Here is a 23,913-nt window from a genome sequence, read left to right on the forward strand (position 1 = left end):
TACTAAGATTGTAAGTGCTATAGGTGGTTTACCGTGGCATATGGGTATTGGAGATGTTTATGAGGAAGTTGCTGAAGACTTTGAGGTTGCTGGATCAATTAGTGGAGGTAGAACTGATCATGTGGAGTGACCTATGGGAAATAGGGTTTGGTCAGTTTGATAGATCTAGAGCTCAATTGTAGATGAAGCACAAGAAGGACGTTTCTAATTTCTCAGGTACTTTGAATCTTGAAGACTTGCTTGATTGGATTAGTGAATTGGAAGATTACTTTGAGTTAGAGGATATTGAAGATCCACTCAGAGTGAGGTTAGCACATAGTAAGTTGAAGGATAAGTTCATTGCTATTGATTATGAACTTAAGTTGTTTAAGAAGTTGCAAAATTTGAAGTAGAAGGATATGACTATGAAATATTATATAGAGGAGTTTTACAAGTTGACTATTTGCTCTGGACATAGAGAATTAACTAAGGAGAAGGTGGTTAGATATATTAATGGTCTGGGATTTAATATTAAGGATAAGGTTGGTATGTTGAATATTGTTTCATTTAAGGATGCTTACTAGTATGCTTTGAGAGTAGAAGAGAAGCTGAAGAAGAGACATCAAGGTAATCCTCGAGGAAAGGAGAAGCATGATCACTTGGTGAAGAACAAACAAATTATTGCAGATGAACCAAAACTCATTGAATATAGGAAGAGGACATACAAAGGTGCATTTAAGGGTACTTTCTATAGATTTCATTAAGAAGAACATAGAGATTATGAATGTCCTAAGGCTAGTGATAGAAGAAGTGTTGTGGTCCAAGTGGTTGAAGAGTTGGTGAATGAGCCCGAGCAAGATAGGGAAAACTTTTTGATTCAAAGAGTTTTGCTTAGAAAGAGGACACTAGAACCTTGTCAAAGGAGGAATTTGTTTAGGACTCGTTGTAAGTCTGGTAAGATCTATAATGTGATTGTAGAAGGTGTTAGTATTGATAACCTAGTTACTGAAGAGATGGTTCAAAAAATTGGTTCGAAGAGGATAAGACATCCTTGTCCTTATAGGTTTGGCTAGTTACAAGATGAACATGTTTTGGAAGTGAGGGAGTAATGTCTTGTTGATTTCCAGATTGGTAAGTAAAAGGATCAAGTGTTGTGTGATATTGTGGACATGAGTAATTGTCACATATTACTTGGTAGAACTTGGCAGTATAATTGCATGGATGTGCATGATTGTGTCAAGAATGTGATTAGTATTGAGAAAGGTGATAGGAAGCATTACCTGATTCCTTTCCATAATGAAGAACTTGATAGGAGGAATGTGATTATTGGCAGCCAAGTTGAGTTGAAGGATTTGAAAGGGGTAAAGATCAACGTAGAAAGCAAACTTGTTGTGCACAAAAGACATATGTGAAGATGACATTTGTAGAAGAAGAATAAAGGAAAGCGTGTACAATTTGATGTGGTAAAGGAAATTTATGTAAATAACTAGTTTAGGTTTTATATGTTGAACCCTAAAAGATATTCCTCCAACTATTAAGAACATATTTTCATTTTACTTGGGGTGTCTAATGCAGGAGCATCCTAGAGAAGTCAACAATCTTGTATGTAGGGGCTTTGTGCTTAAGTTTTTGGAGTTATGATTTGTGCAGTTGTGGATTTTTTTGAGGCATATTGGGGAACCTTTCCTTAAGAAATTATGAAGTTTGGAGTTGTTTTCTTGGAGTTAGATCCATTTTGGTGATTATTAGTAATGTATTTATGATTTATTGGCAGACTTTGGAGGTCGTATTTGTGAGCTTTGATTCGAGGGAGTTGGCATTCACACTCTTAGATTTGGATAGTGGGATATAACATGGACCTATGTCTAAGTGTGTGTATTCTTATGTGGTCTTGTGATTTAGTTATGCAAGAGCATCTTGGGGCTCTAAGCAATCTTGCATCAAAAACAACAAATTTTCTCTTGTTTCTGCAATTAAACTGTGTATCATGTAGCCATTGATTCTTAAGGAATGAGACTTTGTGGTCTTAGGGTCTTAAGAAAAACCTAAAATAATACCTACAGCTAAGAGCACAAGTCCTAATTCATCCAAAGTTGGGAGATGTTGTCATTTTCCTCGGGTATCAATTTTTAGCTAGTTTCCACAAAACGTGTGGAGTTTTTCATCTTGTGTGGTTCCGTATGATGGCATAACATCTTTACCTCTTAGGTTCAAGTTCTTGGGTCATGTGTGGACCTAAATATAACTTAGCATCTAATTTTGTTCATATTTTCTATAGTTTTGGTTTACTCTTCCAAGGTTGAACCTATAATTAATTGCCTGACTAGTTGAGTAGTGGCTTAGCTGGCTATATAAAGAGGTTGGGTTGATGTAAAAATGATGATGCCAAATAATTAATAGATGAGTAGATGAGATAGATAATTTGAGAAGAGCTAACAGATGTGGTTTAGAAACAAGGAGGTTGTTTGGTGGCTTGCGAGCACAAGTTTAGATCTTGTGAAAGGTTTCTACTAGATTGCTATATGTTACAAATCTTGGTTAGCTAGGATTTGTGTTGGATTTGTTTTTTTGTATATGGACGCAACTCGAAAGGCCTTACAACTGTGCATGTTGGATGTCTGTAAGGCCTTACAACCGCTCATGTTGGATGTATATCTTATGATTCTATTATGAGAGTTGGCACTACTTTGGATCTAAATCTATGTGTTATTGTTTATATTCCGATGTGTGGTTATTTGTTGAAGGCTAGGACATCTCCTTTGGGGATTCTCCTACCTTGCATTACATCCATAGGTCAATATTCATGCTACAAATATCAAATATATACAAAAATTGGTCATTAAATGACCACACCAATTTATATATATAATATGCATCTATTGAAATCTATGATGAAGCAGGATCATCAAATGAAGCTTCTTCACAACACTGTTTGGCTCACTTTGCACCTGCAGAAGAATAATTCAAATCTTAGAAGTTATATCTTATCCAAAAATAATATCAAATTAACTAAAAAGAGGGCTTTAATTTACATTGAGTGTTTATTACCTCATCTCGTTCTTCTACACTAGGGCTGAATGATGAAGGTAATGGGTTCCAAACTGAGCAAGTGAAGCTCTTAGAAAATTGTATATGTAGAGAATCCACCAATCATACTAGGGTATGTTGTGGGGGAGGACTCATAGATTAATAAAATTAATGCACAATCAATTATAATTAAGACATAGAAAAAAAGACAAGAGGCATGGAATAAAGAACAAATGCATACCAAATATGAAGTTGGGACTATTGTGCTAGTAGGAGACAAATTGGTTGATGAAAGTGTTGCGATGTTTACCTACATGGAAAAATATAATATATGTTAAATACTTGAGTAAAATGGTAAAACACAATAATCACTTTCAAGTGAACAACAAGAAGTCTAGAAGAACAAATGCATGCAATCATATTTAAATTCATATGTCTAAAGTGAATATATAGAACTAATGCATACCATTGATGGTGGTCCAATAGTGTCAGGAGGAATCACTGAAAAATCATAACATATGACATCCACTCAAAAAGGAACCATTTCATATGTGAAAAGTCATAACATATGACATCTTCTCAGAAAGGAACTTGATTTCTAATATTTTCGGACAAATAAGAATGCAACTTAAATAAATTATGAGAATGTTACCTCTTCATCTCCTAAACATCAATGGCATCTAGTGCATTCATCGACTCTCATTCTGCAAGCATTTACAACAAACAAGCCAAGTGCATTCATCAATATAAACTAGAAATTTAATCGTCTTCAATCATAATGTATTTTAAACAAATATAGTAGAATTGAATTTATTTACCTTTCTTTGTTTGGGTGTCCTTGATGATTTATTCCTCTTTCTTGATGACTTCAAGGTAGGTAGGGTATCCTAACAAAAGCATAAGCAACATAAGATAAATAAATATGATACTATATGAATTATATTAAGATTGTAAACAAGAAGAGTGAAAGCTATGATATTGCAAAACTCTGTAAGCCAAAGTCAATGGCTAAAAGCATTACATCATCGATTTGGGATGCCTGACTCACAGACAAGCCCTATAAGACACCAATTAAATATACATATTTATTATGAATTAATATTTTCAAACATTATTCTATTCTAATGAATAATTTTTGCTCACATCATGTGGTTGAGCTACCCATGTACATCTACTCGAATGAATATTGCAGGGTGTACTCCTATCACCTAATGCACCCTACAATATGCATAAATTAAAAAAAATCAAATATCTTAATATCATGTATCAATATCTATTCTTCCTTAAATATAAATCTATTTAATTTTATCAATTGTAGGTGAAATTAATTAATAACATGTCAAAACGAAAATAAAAAAACCTTTGTCACCTCTCTAGAAAACACCATTGTCATCAGACCATCACTAAGGGCCACTTTCTTAACATTAAATGCCTGACATCTTCTCCTGCAATGTATGCATGAATGGGATGTCCATCCATCCTCATTCACATAAGTATCTAGCCCATCATACAAACTATGGAAACTGACGCACATATGCTGGATGGGTTGGGGGGCTGAGCCAGATGGAATATCTAATGATGGAGGAGGCAACTAGGATAGGATGAATCTGGTGGAGCATCTGATGACGATGGAGTTGATGTATCCCCTCCTAGAACTAGTTGTGTGTCATGCTCAATGATGACATCAATCAATGATGCAACTGCATGAAGAATTTGTAAGTCCATAAACCCCTTCACAAATGTGGGGAGCACAACATGAATAGAGGTTTTTTAGCTAGACACTTCCTTTTCTTTGGCTGGATGACTCTACGAGCATCGGGTCTATCCTATGCAAATCCCTTCCTTCTACCTTGGAACTAGTGGAAGTCAAAGTAATTTGGCTTCTTGCCGAAGATTCATAATATAATTTTCTCAAAAAAAATATGTGCACCTCATTATTATTATAGGGTGGTTGGTCAAACACCATACACCACCTATCCCGAAAAGATGATTTGATCCCCCTATGAGCACACAAATGAATAGGAAATTGAGGGGTGGTTTCCTCTAGGCTCAGGCTAGTATCAAGATTAGTGAAAAGAGAACATATGTCACCTTTTTTAATGTGTTTATCTTTCACTTGATCATAGGATAACCCATCCGCATAATATGCATGACATCTATCCCTCCATGATCCCCATTTAGCCACCTCCTTAGTCACCTCATTGGCACTAGTGGCCATTTTTTCTATTGTGTTAGCTAGGGTGGAGTGGTGACCAAGATTAGAAGACCTCAACCTAACAACCAAATTAGTTATTCTGGCACTATTTTTTGTGAGATGTTTAACAAGGTCTTCTTGACTAGATTTTACATGATATAATGGGATTAGTGGAGGCCCTAGATGTAATGGTGGTTGTTCAGGGTCAACCATTTGAGGGTTTTATGTGTTTAGGGCTTTCCCTTAAGGGTTTTGTGGTTCATTTTGAGGTGTTTGTTCAGAGTTAATGTTTACTCCTTTGGCAGGAGGCAAGTTTTGGTTTCGTTTATGTTTACTGGGTCTAGATGTATTTGATTATCAAATGATTATTAAAAATATAAATCAATACAAAAAACCTAAATAATACAACATACAATACAAAAAACAAAATGAAAGATAACTAGCCTTTTTGTGAAGGCACCGTCAAAGATTGACGACAAACAAGATGAGTTGGAGGTTGAGGGAGCCAAATCTGATCACATTTGTGCTTAGTTTTACCCTTCCACCTCTGTTAGTTGCAAAGTTTGGGCATGTAAAATGACCCAACTTGTGGCAAAAGTAAAATTTATTTTCACTAATAAAAGTGTGATCACATTTTTAGTAAGTAAAAATATGATCGCGTTATGTCTATTTTGATGTTTTTAAAAAAAATTATTTGCTTGCTTGCTAACGAGCCAAAAAAAATTTTGAATTTTATGAAAAGTACACATAACATGACCGCGCTGTGTACTTTTCACTTTTTTTCATGGTGTCCACTTTTTTGTACACCATCTTGGTGCACTTGCTCTTTGATATTGAGGAACACACCACCATTAATATGCATATTTTCTAGGAAATACAACTCTATTTGATTCAATTTCTTGTCTAGTACTATGCTTATCTAAATGTGTTTATTTATTTATAATTGTACAACTATATTTTCTCACATGCTTATGATTTGTTATTGATTGATGATGACTATGATTATGATTATCCTACAATGCATATACTATTAATAAGTTATGTTATGCTTGTTTTTTTTATCATTGGTATGTAATAAGACCCTCCTTCAATCAATTTCACCCTATGGGTTTATTTAATTGAAGAGGGCATACATGATCCCTAATGCTCTCATGCTTACATTCACCCTACCAATGTTTATGCTTATTGTAAATTTTATCCTCGTTTTATAGAAAATTCATAATGAGGCTAATCGAAAAGATAATATTCACCCTTGAATGTTTCATAAGGTCATATACTTATTACATTTAACTTATGTGTGCTTGAGAATAATCATGCTTAGATATTAACTCTCATCATTACTTTATCATAGACAAAATTGGTTCATTTTAGACAAGTTTATTCATTGCGGTTGTTTGATTTATGTCATGTCATTTGGTGCCTATTTATCCTCATAGATACAATTTTGATAATTTTAATTACAAAATAAATGAAAAATAAATATTTAGTTGAATGACCTTGTCTTACACTTTTTTCCTAGGTAGAATGCGAACAAATCATCATAGTTTAGAAGTTTGTTTATGTATAAAAAGATATTCAATTATATTTGCACATATAGACCATTTGAAAATTTTCCTTATTGCTTTCCAATTACTAATTAAATTTATTGATATTCATAATTATATTCAAATCAAACAAAAAAACTAGCATCATTAATTCCACTTCTCTGACCACACGAGAAGCACTAGACAATCATTTAAAAAAAAATGTAAATATTTGAAGTTTCTTATTTATCAAGTTATTTTGAATTGTCACCAAATAAACAGAAAATTTCTAAGAGCTTAGTAGGAATATAATTGTCTAACTATCTATGTTTCTTACAACCCACAAAATAAAACCCAAGAGATGATTAATAGTTAATTTCATATTCCAACAAAATTTCCAAGGAAAAGTGTAAACAAACCTTGAAGGGGAATGATTCCATTGACTCAAATGACTCTATTGTCAAAGCTAATAATGATTCCTCTTCCCACTCTTCCAACTAGAAAAAAGAAATCTCTCCCCCCTTCCCACATAGCCCTAGTTTCACCCGCAATCTCCAGGCTCAAGCCCTACCTCCAATCCCCTCCCCCATAGGTTGTTGTTCACGAGGCACCAAAGATTGACCTCACAACCCCTAAAATTGGTGACATGGTAAGTAATTTCAAAAACCATCTTTCAGTATTGGAGGTTGTTGTGAAAGAGCCGAAGAAGGATGTTGAAGGTATCAACAGACATATGCATGAATTAAAAAAAAATTCCATCAAGGTGATGTGCACCTTCTTTGTCACCCTATGCATGATATAGGTAAGTATTATGATCTTGAAAGCCAAAATTGATGAGGACTACAAGGAGTTATTTGAAATTCTCAAGGAGGAATGGGCCTCTACAGTCCCATCCAAGCAACTGGGAGGGGATTCTAAAATCTAATGGTTATGGACTTCTATGTTTTTTTCTATATGGTTTATGACATTCCTAGGGGATTTGATAGGTTTTTAAAAAAATATGTTACTTTTATTGTCCTCACATGGCTCATAATTTACTTTAACTTTCAGTTTGTGCACTTTTAATGTTAGCTTAAATTTTGGCTTGAAATACTTTGGTTTATATTGTGTTTTTGGTAGAGGCAAGAAGTGGTTGCTTTGCTCTGCTGAGAATGTGTTAGTTGCAATTAATGTGTTGTTAATGCACTAGTTCTAATTGTACTAAGGGCTAACACCCTCGTGCAACTTTTTTATTTCATATTTACTGAACAAGTTCATATCATGATTTAGATACATAACTATGAAGTCAACTGAAATAATATATTTTGATTCTAATATATGTATATAATCCTCTAGAATATATTCACATTCAGCAGCACAATAATTTTACTATATATATTAATTAGCATTGTCTTTAATCATTTAATTAAATAATATCGTCCATTAATTATTATTTCTTATATAACTATCTATATTTTGACAACATTGATTATTCATTTATTTGACTCCATCTAACCCCCACAAAATAAAATAGCTTATTTCCTTATGTCAAAGACCATTTTTTTTAATGTACACATTTATTTTGTGCTCACTAATCTACTTTTGTTAGAAGAAATTATTGTAATGCCAAAAAAGAATTCAAGATTAGAGTATGTGATTCTAGAGTGATGGGATAAAATGACTTTAGAAATCCCTAGCAATTCTATGAATAAATGTTCCTATTAAATTTCTCTTGAAACCATTTATATTGTAAATCAAATCATTGCCACATAATAAATTTGACCTATAATATATTGTTGTTTGTGTCAATAATGAAATAAGAATCTTCTTAGAAGGCTTATTAATTTCGTTTTCTATAAGCCCCTTTCTCAATTCTCTATTGATTCACTCTAACATATTTTTTTAGAAGTAAATAAAAGTGTTGTATATTATTATTTTTTCTTTTTGTGCCATGATAAAGACTAATGCAACTTCCTACAATTTTCTTATCAAAATCGTCCTCTTACATCCTTCTATCTCGTCCATCAATTCATTTTAGCAAGCTTCTTCCGAGTAAGTTCGTATAATCAGAAATCTTCTTATTAGATCCCTTCTATATTGTCCTTCAAGTCCCTCTGACAAGCTTCTTCGGAATAAATTTGAATATTGATATTTGTACTTAAACATCCTTTCTTCGAAATTGCCTTGACTGCACCACTTTGACTGTTTCTCCGCTAGCCTTCCTTTTTTAATCGAAGTTTCAAATCACTCTCCTTTCAATAATTCCCTCCGACGCGCTTTCGTGTTTGATTACAATTCGCGTGACCGTCAACGCGCTTTTCCCGAAGCTGCCCCGAACGTGTCACGTTTCACTGTTTAACACATTTTAAGTGGACTCTTTCGCCCAGACTTCTCCAAATCACAAGGCAAATATTTCATCAGCGAGATCTCCTGCAATTTCTGTCATTCTTTTCAATATGTCTTCCAGTGCAACATCCTCATCTTCGTCCTCTGCTCTTACTCCTTCCCAAATCATAGACAACATTCTAACGACGGATGCAGATAAACCAGACTTCAATCTCGGCGAATTAGTGAAGCAAATCGATGGTCTTCTAGCTCACTACGGCGCTCAGCTGGTATATCATGAATCTTATATGCCCTTTGTTGTTGATTTCATCCAAGTATTCTTGTATTATATTACTGAAAAGCGTCTTTCGCGTATATATTTACAGCAAAATAGGAATCCAATCCCAGAGAGATTGGGTGAGCTCCCCTCTGCATCAGATGCTTCCAATTTAGCAGATCAGGTGTCTACAAATGTGAAACTGATTGCAAATCAGGTACACCCAGTCTTTTTCATATTTCCATGTTTTGTTACACAGAAATTTGAAAGGGGAACTATTATACACTGTTGGTATGGGGGTTCCTGCGTTTGTACATATTCATTGTGACCTTAGCATAGTAACATGCCCGATTCCTACAAGTGTGATTAATAAAGGCTGGGACGCCTTTGCTAGATTTAATATTTGTTTTTTTAAGAATTTAGCTGCCGTTAATTGAAATTCTGAGCAATGTTTTAAATGAATTTATTTGTCATGAATTCTGAGGTTTTATTTAACATTTAAAGGAAGTGTATCATAGTTATTATATTCAATTTAGTGCATTTATAGAGTTAAAATTATATCAATTATTTTTTCAGTTATTTTTGTGTGTGACCAATTTTCTAAATTTATTTTCTTTGGCTTTGAATAATAATAATGTTCCTTTTACAAATTATTAAGCATTAAGGAGCAAAAATAACTATTTGAGAGTGTAGTTTTATATTTGGTCTCTTTTGCACTATTATTCTTTTGCTTAGACAATGAAAAAATATGCATAACTAATCCAATATTTCTATATAAGTGTTCTTATTATCATGTAGCTCTTGTACAAATTTCCCAATAATGGTGCAGTATTGGACCAATAAACTTGCACAATTTGTCTAATTTCTAACCTTTTTTTTTTCCCCAAAAAATGAACTACTATTGACCCAATGATTTTCTATCGAGCTATTAGTTATCGAAATGCAGTATGCAACTATTGACATTTTTCACCTAATTATATTATGAAATATGAATAAATAGTTCTAGTGAAATATTATAATTTGATACTGTAAATCTTCTCTCTTATTTGTTAAGATGGATCTTATAACAAATGGTTTGTAAGAAAATGACACAATTGAATCCTGATAATATTGGTAAATATAGCACAATTACTTCCAATAGATGAGTTGAAGAGGTTTTACAAAGAATAGAAAATAAAACGTGCCACTTGTTCAAGGGTTTTTAAGATGGGCTAGCAAGCCAAATGGACTTAATATTAGGGGAAGCACTTTAATAATACTTGTTTGAGTTGGACTATTACTAGGATGTGTAACTTCTTAGGAAGTCTTGATGCTTTATTTTTGTGAATAACACCTGAGTACAATGAACATTAAGAAGATCATTTATGTTCCTAAACATTGTGTAAATCATTATATGCAAAAGCATTTTCACAAAGTTTCCTAACAAAGGACTAAGGGTCTATGTTTGGGGATAACAAAAGCTAGTGCACGAGTGGTCCAAATATGTATAATACTTAAAGAATTTGTTATGAAAGATGTTTAAGAAACATGTGTGAGAATATCACATGAAAACTTGGCATAGTAAGTAAAGTTTAAAACAATAAACATTAAATATATGACAACAATCACATTAAACATTAACAATTTGGTTAGCAGAAGTTTTGAGAAAAAATAGAAATAAGTATGAGAAATGAAGATAAAACTTTGATAGACTAAGCAAGGTTTAAATTAATAAACATTAAAATATGGAAATGATTACATTGACATTAATTAGAGTATCTAGTTCTAATGCTAAATAAAGTTTTAAAGATAAAGCATCTTCATAAATAAGTATTAAGAAGAAAAAAATTCCACCTACTTGGTTCTAAGTTCAATGCGAGATAAATTCTAAAGGTAATATGTTATTTGTCATTTTAATTTGTTCTCACACTCTATTAGGTGATGATTAGTATGATTTTTTTTTTCCAATGGGTAGCTTCATGCTATTTTTGCAATAAAGCAATTATCTTCTACTTCTCGAATCAATCAATCATTTATAGTTTCAATGTTCTTGAGTATTGAATGTAAGTTTTTCTAGTCTATAGTTTCTTACTCACCCTAATTATCAAAACCTATATTGGAAGTATATTCATGATATTTAAATCTTTGGTGAAGGGTAATTATTTTCAGTCAAGTACTTAGTTTTGACTTAATACTTCTTACAACCATGAAGACTACTTAGACATCCATGCAAATGCCTAGCCTATTTTGAATGATTTAAATGATGATTCTATGGTCTTGTAATAATGTTGCATCATGTCCAAACCCCTCTTTGATAAGTCTAAAATGAATTAGAGTTTATTCTTTAATAAAATAACCTATCATAAGTTTGAAAGTTTTTTCGCTCACATTGGAAGGTAAAATCTAGTAGGAAGTGTCTCAAAATGGGCCGCATATTAAACTTGAACATATAGAAATTTAAGAGATGAAATTTTCATTACAATTATATACTTGGCCATTTTCACATCTACAAATTCATCCTGGAAATGGGGAAATGAAAAATGTAGATCAATTGTGGATTCTTGGGATGTGTGAAACTAGGCTAATATTAATTGTCAAATTTTATTCCATAACATATAAATTGCATTCTAGTCATTATATTTGCAACAAACAACCAAAGTGAGTTGAAAGGTCAAAGAGAAAGTCACAAGCATGCAATATTTTATCCTTCAATCCCTTACTTTGGTTTACATGTTTCCTAGTATTATTGTATGTGTTAGTGTAGTCAAGTAGTCAACTTAAAATTAAAGAGCACACTCTAGTAAGGATATATATGTGGACGATCCAAATCATGCTTCTTACCATCAATGCTTTATCTTAGTGCTTGCAAGCACACACACCCATTAATAGTATTTCATAAATGTTTAAATTAGAAATTAACAAGAATAATTTGACAATGTCAAATATTAAGAAGTAAAAGTAGAAAATGTGATAAGGGTTGTGAACCACAAAAAAATTGATTGTGGAGGAACCTATAAGGAATATGGCTACAAAGGGACATCTATTAATATAAGTGATGCATGGTTATAAAGGATCTCACATGATATTTTTTTTAGGTATTACAAGATCCATCATAGTGATCTAGTCATTGGGATCATAGCAATCATATAGTACCAATGACATGATATGCCCTTTTGATTTGTTGTATTGAAAAAGTGCTATGAGTTGGAGAGAAGAAAAAAATGTTGTTAAGAGTTATGATTATATCAATAACCTTGTTCATAGCTAACATGTGACAAGCCACAAATAATATAGAAACATGTGCATGTGTTAGATGACATATGCATTAAGGGAGAATAATAAACCCCATAAGTTGTCCTTAACAGTAAACATAATGACCAAATGATTTAGCCAAAATGCTATAAGTGATCATGTGAAAATAATCAAGAGGTGCAATATAATAAGCGCAAGCATAAATTATATTGCACTTGATGTAAATTTATTTACTTGAAATCATATATGGAATACAATGATAAGGTTGCATAATTGACTTGATGTTCCAATTCCCAAAATCCACAAAGTTTGATGAAGCCATTCTTTTTTATTGGGAGAAGGGTAGACACCCAACAAGAAAAACTAACGGGTAGAATAAGGTTGTCATCCTACAAGTTCATTCATTCTTTTTATATTTGTGGAGTTAATGTAGGACTTAGAGTATTTTCTTTTATTGAAAATGATTTCTTTTAGGCTGCACAAAAAAAAGATATGTTGAAAGAGGTCTTCTTATGAACCTTAAGATCATTAGAAGATCATGCAAAATAATGTCTAAACCTCCTTAGTAATGCAATTAGAAGTTTTCTAGCTATTATTATTAGTCATTTACTAATCTAGAGAATTCTTGTTGATATCATAATGCCAAGTTTTACATCCTCTACATCTATTCCTTTGACAAATTTATTGCTTTCTTTACACTAGTTAACCCCATCAAAGGATCTTTCTAGCACAACAAACCCCCTAAGAATGGTATTTATCTTTAGTTTTATCATTTTTGCTCAAAACAAACTTTTGTTTCTATTAATCACTTGCTTTTCAAATTATTAGGAAAACTATAAAGCTACTCGTTATCATAAAAAACTTGCCAACTCTAAATATTAACTAGTAATGTTGACCTTGTTAAAAATCTCTACATTATAGGTTTAGTGAGAAAACACAAGATCTCAAAATATTTTATAGTCTATCAACCCAATAGATATCAAAAGATTTAAACTGGTCAATAATGTCCTAAATTACATTCCTACATCTTCTAAATATTTTACCTTTTGTTGTATATGCAACTCTTACTTGTGATGCTACAATCTCTAGGTCTATTGATACACCTAAGAATTTGATTTTATGTTTTGATACAATACTTTAGTCCTAAATTCAATGTTTCATAGTAAAAAATATTTGTTGTGCATGATAACATTAGCATTAATGAAAATTTGAAATTATGTCATTATGAGAGACTAGGGGAGAACTAGAGAAATTAGGACAATTTTGGCACTAAAACCTTCTTTGAAGCAAGCTTAACAAAGAACATGGTCCATAAACCACTTTTCTTTAAGGCAACATCTCAAGGATGCTAGACATAGTCAAATGAGTTGCATGTACTATCATAAAAATACCCTACAAAGTGATCACTTCTCTCATTCAAATAAATCATATGGTTGATTGTCTTCTCATGATCTTCTATTGTTTGTAACATCCCCTTTTGTTTACACATTTTAAAATTTTTGCCTTGCAATGAAGTGGTAGCAAAAGGGAGATCCATTTGTAATTGAGGTACCCTATTTTCTTGATAATAACACGACTCATTTTTTTGGACAATAGGCGACAATGATATCCAGATGGAAATATTTACCAAGGTAGATTAGATTGATAATAACTATCACATAAATTTACTCTGAACCCATAGCAAATCCCAAATAGCATTGAAAATGACTGAGTTAAATCACCCTTGAATCCATAGCAAATTAGTTTATATAGGACTAACTTTATTTTTAAGATCTAATTGATTTGTAATCTTTTGGAGGCATAACATTGCTAGAGACATCCAACTAAAAATCAACCTCTTAATTTAACCAACAAAACAAAACTAGAAAGAATGTTTTTGATTATTATACATTTTTTTATATAGAAATGTGCCCAAGTAGTTTTTTGGAATTTCCTGATTGTTTGCATCAGCCTATTGAACACTGAAAGAACTAGTAGGTTTTCCACTACTTTTTGAACAAACATAAGACAACACCATACTCTATGTTCTAGAATATTCATAAGTTCATCCAAAGGAACTTATATTTTAACTGGCTCATAGCCAAAACCATCAGCATTGGGATATATGTAGGAAAAAGAGTGGATTCATGCATTGAAATAACATATGCATTAGAAATAAATTACAAAGATTGACTACTAACTAAATAAATTTAGTCACAATCTTGAAAGCTTTTTTTATATTCTTTTTGCATTGATTTCTTATTTTATTTAAACTCAATTGAATTGAAGATTGATTTTTGTAAAGATATTCTGACTTTCCTAGTATTCGCTTCAAATTTCTTTTGTACTTTGTGAACATAAAATCGATTTTCTTCTCTCATATACCTTTCTATTTACAGCCCAGTTTCAACATGAATATATCACCAACCCTTTTACATTAGAATAAGCAGCACTTTTCTAGACTTCTCCAACAAGGCTTGGTTAGATTGATTACCACTTCCCTGTTTCTGACTAATACTCTCTATTTGATGTCATTTGTGGAGGGTCTTACCTTTCTAACCTTTGTTACTAATCTTCCTTCAAATGCTTAGACATAGTTGTAAGGCTTAGCTGATAAGTGCGGCTTTTGGTTGTTCGGAAAATCCGTATGTTGCCTAATCACCTTGCACCCATAAGCTCGTCTAACGTGTCACCCATTTTTAAGCTTGCTTGACTGATCTCTTTGGTTGAGAAAATTTTACATAACTCTCTTTATATGTATTATGATTATATGAGGCCTTCGTACCACTTTTAATGTTTACAGCCACTGCATATGCATGTCTCAATGTTTGAGGGCTTGTCTCAGGCTGAGAGGATAGTCATCAAAGGCATCACTATAGAAGAGAAAAAACCATAGGATCATTGGACCTCGAGTGAAGTGGTACATTGTTCACCATAGCGATGAACTTGTCAAACTTTAACATTGATTTCTTAATGCCTTTTTTTATTGCAGTCAACTCAAGAATAATCCAAATACCCTCATGTCCAATTCGTATATATTGTTTATTAGGTAGGCATTTATACCACTCTTTTGCACTATTTTCCAAAGATTAACTTCAACGATGGAATGCTCATCATTGATCTCATAATCATCTGTAATACTGAGAAAATGTTGAAGGTGATATTTTTTTGAAAAATATATTTTTTAAAGTTGAAACTAGGGAATCGCACTCCAAATCTCATTTGGCTCTTGATTAGGATGACTAGGAATTATCTTTATGTTTCCATGGATTGTGTTGTTAGTGCAGATCTTATAGCTTGTCTCTTAAATGGGGCTGTCATATTACGAGGATTCATGAGCAGAGATGTGGGCTGCGCTGCTGATTCCGAACATACCCATACCTTCGTTTAAATTTTATTGTTGAGCAAGCTTAGTTAGTTGATCTTATAATTAAGCTTGTTGAGAAAGCCTATTTTCTCTCAAACGAACTTGAGCTTGGAATGTTCGGTTCTTTTCTAAAATATGGTCAAGCAAGCCCAACATTTTCGCTCTCAAACTGATTTCGTTCAATTTCAATTTCGGTCTTGCTCATTTACCCAAGGATTAGGCACACCCAAGTTTTGAACATATGCATCATGAACTTATCTATTTTCCCTACAATATGTGAATCAATTAAAGCTGATGGAAAGATCATTCGTAGAATGATGAGATCTGTGTGAAAGGGCTATATGTTGGTAGATTATTCGTAGTTGAATCTCTAGGTGAAAAATTACTAGCATGACATTCACAACATGGCATTCAGTTAAAAGGGAGATCAAGGAAAAAGGAAGATATCAAGATGAATACTTGATGTTCAAGTTTAAAAAGACGAGATAGTGGTGTTCAATGCAATTCTCCTCTTTATAAAATTTGTGGACATCGATATAGGCCAAAGGATTTGAATGTTAAAAGTACAAACTTTGGTGAAGGTGATGGATGGTAGATCTTGTCCGCCATGAAACATATCTATTTAGAAATGTGTTTGTTGTTATAGCAACATGTTATTATTAAATGTATTTATACTAGTAATTTCTTAATAGATCTTTAATTTCATTTTTTCTATATGTCAAATTATTTCTTTATATTTTCGAAACGTAAGTGTAATTCCTTATTAAAGATTCAAGGAAGAGAGGATTTGATTTTTTTTTAAAGAAAGTTTTGTATAAAATATGCTTAGATGTAAAGATTTTATTATCTGATTTCACTTTAATATTAATTTTGCAGATGAAAGAATATTCTGGAGACAAACATGAAACAAGCATAGCAGTGTTAAATGCTATTGGAAATGTTCATTGGGTTGCTGTGGGCTTTTTAGTAATAAGTGCAACTTTAAAAATTGTAGATAGTATTCAAAATAATAAGAAAGAATGTTTCAGACTTCTCAAGTCCATGAACGATTTGGCCAAAATAATACTCCAACTCCAACGCCTTCCTAATTTGAAGATAGAACTGCATATGAAATTGAAGGAATCAATAAATTTAATTGTTAATGGAGCTATCTTATGCTGTTCTAAAAAAAAACAAAAGGGAATTTTTGAAAGGTACATAACCTTTTTACCTTAGAATAGATATTTTTTCTGCATGCAAATATTTATTTTAGATTGTTTAATTTTTATAATTCCTTCCTAAAGTTTCTGCACACTATTTTGAGTTCTCTGATATAAAGATAAATGCGATGTTAATTTTAATTTTATATTGTTATTAAATCAAGGACATCATCCTTCATCTGTCTTCTTTCCACCATCATTTCCTTGCACCCAACTATAATTTTCTCACTTAGTTTAACTAAATTTTGATTGGACTGTGAAGGGTGTTCAAAGCGTCAACAGATGGACAAGAGTTTCAAAAACTTAGCAGGGACATAGATGACATGTGTAAGTTCCTTAGTTTACAAATAAATGCTTCTACTTTGGAAGCAATACAAAGCACTCAGGCAGTCAGTGCACCCCCTATTCCCCCTGTCAACAGTGATGCAGGTAAGACATCACCAACCACTTGTTTTGGAACTTCTATTTTGCCAAGCGCAAGAGGCGCTACATTGACATATTCTGAAATTCCATATATTTTAATAACATTGCAGTTGGAATAAGAGAGAAGATTGAAGAAGTTATTCAACAGCTAGACTGGGATAATGATAGTGTAACAACAACAGCAGTGATTGTATATGGTATTGGAGGGTCTGGAAAGACCACCCTTGCTGATGCAGTTTATGCCTCTCTCAAGGACAAACTTCAGGGATGGAAATATTCCAAAGTTACTCTCATTCAGAATTTGAAAGAAGATCCCAACATTGAACATCTGCAGTCTTCAATTTTGCAGGATTTGACTGCCACCAAACAATCTGTAAGAGATTTTGAAAGTGGACGCCAGAGCTTGAAAGATATGATAGAAAAGGAATTGATATTTCTATATATTGACAATGCTCTGTTTACAGAACCATTGGAAAAGCTTCTACCCAAAGATGTCACAAGTGCAAAGAAACTTCGGCTACTTTTGACAGCCAGAGAAACTGTTGTTTCGAGAGTAACTGAAGACTGTGGAGTGGAGCCTAGCAAACTCTATCACATGAAACCTCGTTCTGATGATGCAGCCCTTCAAGTTTTATGCAGAAAAATTGACAAAAAAAGAGAAAAAGACTCATTATCGCAGGAAAGACCTCAGGCCAAGAAGATAGCGGAGAAATGCAGTTGCTGTCCTCTGTTTTTAGAAGTCATTGGAGGTTATATTCATCAACGGAAGAACATTGTTGAAGCTTATGAACGAGTACTTGATTGGCTACAGTCTGGAGAAGATTTTGGTGGCAGCGAGAGGTACAGTTTTGATGAGAAGAGGGTTTTATTTTCTTATGAATGGCTTAAATCAAGTGCTCAGGACGCATTCCTTGAGATATGTTCATTCTTTTATGATTGGAAGTGGGATACTGTTGCATGTATTGTGGGAGAGGAAGAAATGGAATGTCTTCAAGAAGGAGCTCTCATTAAAAGGGAAGATAAAATGATAAAGATTCATGATCTTATTCTAACAGCTGGCCGGAATAAATCTAAACACAATCGACTGAAAAATGTAGATAATTTTTCTTTAACCTTGCAAGATAAAGAGGTATGTTTAAATTTTTATTACTATGATAAATCTACAGAACAAAAACATGTATATGCATGTACAACTAAAATTAAATCTCAAAAGAGAAAATTAAATTATTAGGAAGGCGTATATTTCTCACTCTGTTTAATTAATTTAAGCACAAACTTTATAAAATAGAACCACTTTACTCTAGTTATTTTAAGCATTTTGTTTGTTACATCAATTCTAAAAATGTGTAGATCTCAACAGTATGTTTCTCAGGTAAAAGGAATATATATGGGAGATAACAATAGACCTTCCATTATATCGGCAGAAGAGTTAGATGCCACGAGCCGTTCTCTGCGAGTATTTTATATGAATGCGGTGGCAAGTGTGAAAGGGAAATGCCGCGAGCATTTTGAGGAGCTAAGGTTTCTTCATGTTGATAGGCGGATCCTCAATTTAGGGATCAGTGTCTTCAACCTCAAGCATTTGAGATACCTGTCAATAGAAGATCTTAAGGAAGATAGCGTTGTTAATCCCTCCATGGCAAGTGATCATGAAATAATTTTCGCTTTAATGTTATGTACTTAAAGATATGAAAAAAACGTTATATTCCCAATTCTCTCTTTAATAGTGATGTGTTGTGAAATAACCTTCATAATTGTCATTGCAGAACCTTCCAAATTTAAACGTGCTCAAGCTGAGAGGGCTCAGAATACATGGAATCGCTGAAATTGGGCATCTTCGTTCATTAAAGGAGCTGGATTTGATCCATTGCAATACAGACGGAATTTCACAGTGCTTTGTAAATTTGCATAATCTGCGAAGGTTAAGACTCGACGGCTGTAAAGACCTAACAGAATTGCCTGAATCTCTTGTCAATCTCCGATGTTTAGAAGAGTTGTATCTGAGTTTTTGTTATAATCTGAAGCAGTTGCCAGCTGGATTTGGGGAGTTGGTCAGCCTAACTGTGCTTGACCTGTCATCTTGTTGGAGTTTGCAAGAGCTTCCGTGCGATTTGGAAAAGCTTCCCTCATTGCAGTCATTGGATGTAAGCGAATGTTCCAGTCTGCTCTCCCTCCCAGCTGGACTGGAAAACTCAACGTCTCTAACTTCATTGAAAATAGATGGGTGCAAACGTCTGACATGTCTTTCCCACAGCATTGGAGGCATGTCTGTGTGGGGATCCTATATAAATTTTAAGGGTTGTTCAAGTTTGAGTGAACTACCAGAAGAAATTTGCAAACATACGAAACTCACAGGCATTTCATTACGAAATTGTTCTAGTTTGAATATGCTTCCCAGCAGGTTCGGTGAGCTCACTTGCCTGCGACGTTTATACTTGGCAAATTGTGAGAGCTTAGAAGAACTGTGCAACGACTTTCACTTCCTGGTAGGACTGAAAACATTAGAAATGAGTAATTGCAAGAGGTTGTTAAGGCTGCCTCTAGGTTTTGGGAAACTCGGTTCACTAGAAACCTTAGAATTATCAGGATGTCGTAAACTGGAGGAATTGTGCGGTGATTTCCATTGCCTTGTAGCACTGAAATATCTAGATCTTTCAAAGTGTGATAGTTTAAGCAAGCTTCCAGACCGTTTTGGCGATCTTAGCTGTTTGGAAAAATTAGATATATCAAGATGCTCTAATTTAGTGATGCTTTCTGATGATTTCCATCTTCTCCGGTCTTTAACAAGATTGAACCTTTCCAACTGTGAAAGTTTGGGTGGTGAATGGGTGGAGAGTGCGGCGAGTATCAGAAGCTTATGGCGCCTCGACATTGTGCACAGTGAAAAAATGATAGAGCGGTGGATGGAAACAAAAAGCCGCAGAGAAAGGAACCTGGTGGTGGTAACAGACTTCCCTCTGGTACATGCTGTAACTTCAATTATTTAGCGCTGCAATTTAATAAATTTGATTTTGGATCGAATAGTTAATTTAATGAGAAATTTAAGATTTCATTCCATTATCGCCTTGGCTACATATGTGCAGTTCCAGGATATACAAGTGGCTTAAATAACTTGAGTAGTCACTTTGATTTTGCTGGAAAGTTTAGATGACATTCCATCGTATATCGTTATTCCGTTGCAATTGCAGGGTAGAAAAGGACAAAGGGCCTTGCAGTTGGAAGGGGTGTTGTCAAAGATATTTGATGAGGAAGGGTTTCTGCTTGACGCTCATCAACGCCCCTTCCATTCATCCTCACTCCAACCACAAACTCCTGTCATCCTCATCATCGATTCAATATACGACCATCTTCACCACGAATGGAAAACATTAGGGAAGAACTTGCAGCAGCTGCAGTTTACTTCAAAAGACATGCAAATCATATATGTTGGGAGCCATCATAAATCATTAGCATCTAAGTTGCCTTTCAGAATCCTGGCTTATACACCTGACAACTCCCGGACTTCCTCTTTCTGTCGTCAATTATCTGCTGTTTTTGAGACTAGCTGGAGCATTTCAGTTTTCCGTAGCACTGATCAATTAGAACAGAAGGGCCTAAAATGCTTGTCAGCGTGGGAAGACATGTCTTATGTACTGCATCGACTGGCCTTCCTCACAAACACTCCGAGAGAGAGCAATATTGAATTGCTGAGAGAATTGCTGGTAACTGAAAAAACAGACTACCTTTTGCTCAAGGATAATCATCAGGTATTGTTTTCGAATAATTTTGTTTTTAAAACTCAGTCTCAATCTAATTGTGATGGAAATGTTTGAGGGCAGCTTATCATTGTCATATAGAATAATAATTACAGGTTAAAATTGCGGATCTAGAAGGAAAATTAATATTGCTGCTCGTCACATATCTTGATGGAACTCAATTGAGGACCTCGGCCGTGAAAGAAATGTATGTGAAGATGCAAGAGAGCCATAACCATCTGCTCCAAGTTGTCTGGGTTCCAATTCCTTTGGGAAACACATGGGAGGAGTTTGAGAGAGCGGCTGCCAATGCTCCGTGGCCAGTCGTACCAAATCCATGGTTGATAAAAGACCGAATACGTTCTCTTGTTGGCTATGAAAAACCATGCGTTTGCGTGGTGGACGAGAAGGGGAGGATTTCGAACAAAGATGCGATGGCGACGATTGAGAGGTGGGGGGAAGAGGCGTATCCGTTTTCTGAAGCGCGTGAAGAAGAGCTGAGGAAGGCAGAGTGGGATGCATTCAAAACCAATTCTTCATCTACTCTGCAATTCGTCTTTCGAAATCTGGACTCTCTCCCAAGCAAGGTGAGTTAAAATCAGAGTGTAACCCTTCTCTTAGCAATGCTATAATAACATGATATTTGAGTTGTTTGTGACAGGCAAAGGAGAGGATGGATGGTGGAGCAATGACGATGGTTTGCGTGGGTTCAGCTGAGAAGATGATGGAGCTCGCCCCGGACTTGAATCGAGCTTTGACAGTGCTGGAAATGGAGTGGCAGGTCGTTTATGTTGGTAACAGCTACATCGGTCCAAGTGATGACGGTCCAAGTGATGACGTGGCTTGGCAAAAGCTAATAAAAGAATTGAATGAGTCAGAGATGTGTAGCATGGCAACCCTCCCGTTCTCCGATGTATACAAATTTTGGCGGCGTGTTGAGCATTTGCGAAATGACTTAATGCATGGAATGGGAACAGACGAAAGGATAGTGAAGGTCAGAAGAATGGTATTGGGCCTTGCCAGTGCAGATTGGGATGGTAGAAAGGGGATGAGCATATTGGTGGTGGATGGAAATGGCGAGGTGGTAAGTGGGAGGGGAATGGAAGTGGCGGAACTTCTCTGTCACGGTGAAGAAGATAGCAAGGAAATATTTGTGGAGGAGGTAAAAAAGGGAGGAGTTGGGAAAAGTGTGGAGGGGAGATGGAGAGATGGAATCATCCATCCCAAACATCATTCCCAACATCCTCTTCTCCGACTAAGGATTTATACGACTTGCAGTTTATGCGGTGAGGCGGGCGTAAGATTTCAATGCATTGTATGCGAAAAATATGCATTGTGTAAAGAATGCTCTCAGAATCATGTATAAATGAAAGCAATGACCATCTCTCAAATCACACTTACATCAGATATTAGTATTGAATATAAAGCCATCTGGCCAATTCCTCATTATTTCATAGAAAAGCGTTTTAAAATATTTTAAGAATGATATTAGTATTGGATATAAAACCGTCTGGCCAATTCCTGATTATTTCATAGAAAACCGTTTTAAAATATTTTAAGAAGACAATCAAATTTAAATTTAATATAAAATCTGAATTTATTTGTCTTTTTTAGTTTTACATGAGATTGTAACATTTATAAATTAAATTTAAATTTAATATAAAATCTAATATTTTTAATTTTTTAATATAGTTTTACATGAGATTATAACATTTATAAATTAAAATATATTGAAAACATTAGATATGAAAATTTTATAAATTATAAGAATTTGTTCATTGTAAATTATTTTTTTAACTATTAAAAAAAAATTAAAATATAAAGAATTGATTAATTATTTTATTTTATTTTTCAATAAAATGAACACATCTAATGTGGATTCATTTTAAATACTGAAATGTGTTGCAAATATTAATAAAAATAATTATTTTATTTTAGGATTAATAGACTAAATATTTTGATAAAAATGATTATTCAATTAGCATTATTAGATTTTCACAATCTATTTGTAAAGCAAGTTCTTTTTTAGATTTGTTTGTGCGTTTTTTAACCTCAACGTTTCAGATCACACTACTTAATCCATCACGAGGATGAGAAAGTGCAGGACTAGAAAGTGCTCGAACCATCTGCTCCAAATAACTAAGTCATTCTACCCATCAAACCTAGGCAATTTCACATGGGATGCTCTATTGATTCCGAATACTTTTCTTGCTTTGAAGGTTGGCGCCACCCTGCTCAAAATGTAGCCAGTTCATGATTTCCCATCTCCTGACCCAGTAGGCCACCTCTGACTTTTGGAATTTTGTCCTGCTACAACCCACTTCTCCAACTTGGTTGGTCATCTTTTGTAAGGTAAACATGGGTAGACACCATGACACCAACATCAATATTGGTGATAGCCTCATTATAAATCTTATTTAGGGAATTAATAACTATTTCCAGTGCTGCACTTTTTCATCCTCATGATGGATCATGTAGTGTGATCCAAAATGTTGATGCTAAAACACACACATAATCAAACCGAGAAATATTGAATTGTTACAATTATTGATATATGAATTTGATCTTTTTGAAATCAATAAAATTGAAGAAATAATAAAAGTCAAAATTATTGTACTTTAAATATAATTTATCTGGCTTTGAGGAGTGATGAACGTTGGTTCTTATGAGAGGATG

At 33.9% G+C, this 23,913-nt stretch overlaps 1 protein-coding gene across 1 annotated transcript in view; it reads left to right on the forward strand.

The window, feature by feature from the left end:
• Window positions 1-22,698, forward strand: part of LOC149536466 (uncharacterized) — a 156,302-nt gene extending 133,604 nt beyond the window's left edge. Inside the window, exons 2-11 of the mRNA XM_089806296.1 lie at window positions 9,090-9,317; window positions 9,414-9,521; window positions 16,758-17,074; window positions 17,343-17,509; window positions 17,614-18,632; window positions 18,864-19,142; window positions 19,270-20,463; window positions 20,692-21,249; window positions 21,354-21,824; window positions 21,899-22,698. Of these exons, the coding sequence (XP_089662422.1) occupies window positions 9,090-9,317; window positions 9,414-9,521; window positions 16,758-17,074; window positions 17,343-17,509; window positions 17,614-18,632; window positions 18,864-19,142; window positions 19,270-20,463; window positions 20,692-21,249; window positions 21,354-21,824; window positions 21,899-22,603 (5,046 nt within the window). The 3' untranslated portion in view covers window positions 22,604-22,698. The remainder of the gene's footprint in view (window positions 1-9,089; window positions 9,318-9,413; window positions 9,522-16,757; window positions 17,075-17,342; window positions 17,510-17,613; window positions 18,633-18,863; window positions 19,143-19,269; window positions 20,464-20,691; window positions 21,250-21,353; window positions 21,825-21,898) is intronic.
• The last annotated feature ends 1,215 nt before the right edge of the window (window positions 22,699-23,913 follow it).

The sequence above is a fragment of the Cupressus sempervirens genome, chromosome 10 (genome assembly GCF_028749045.1).
Source record: "Cupressus sempervirens isolate cs-2001-9-10 chromosome 10, ASM2874904v1, whole genome shotgun sequence".
NCBI lineage: Eukaryota > Viridiplantae > Streptophyta > Pinopsida > Cupressales > Cupressaceae > Cupressus > Cupressus sempervirens.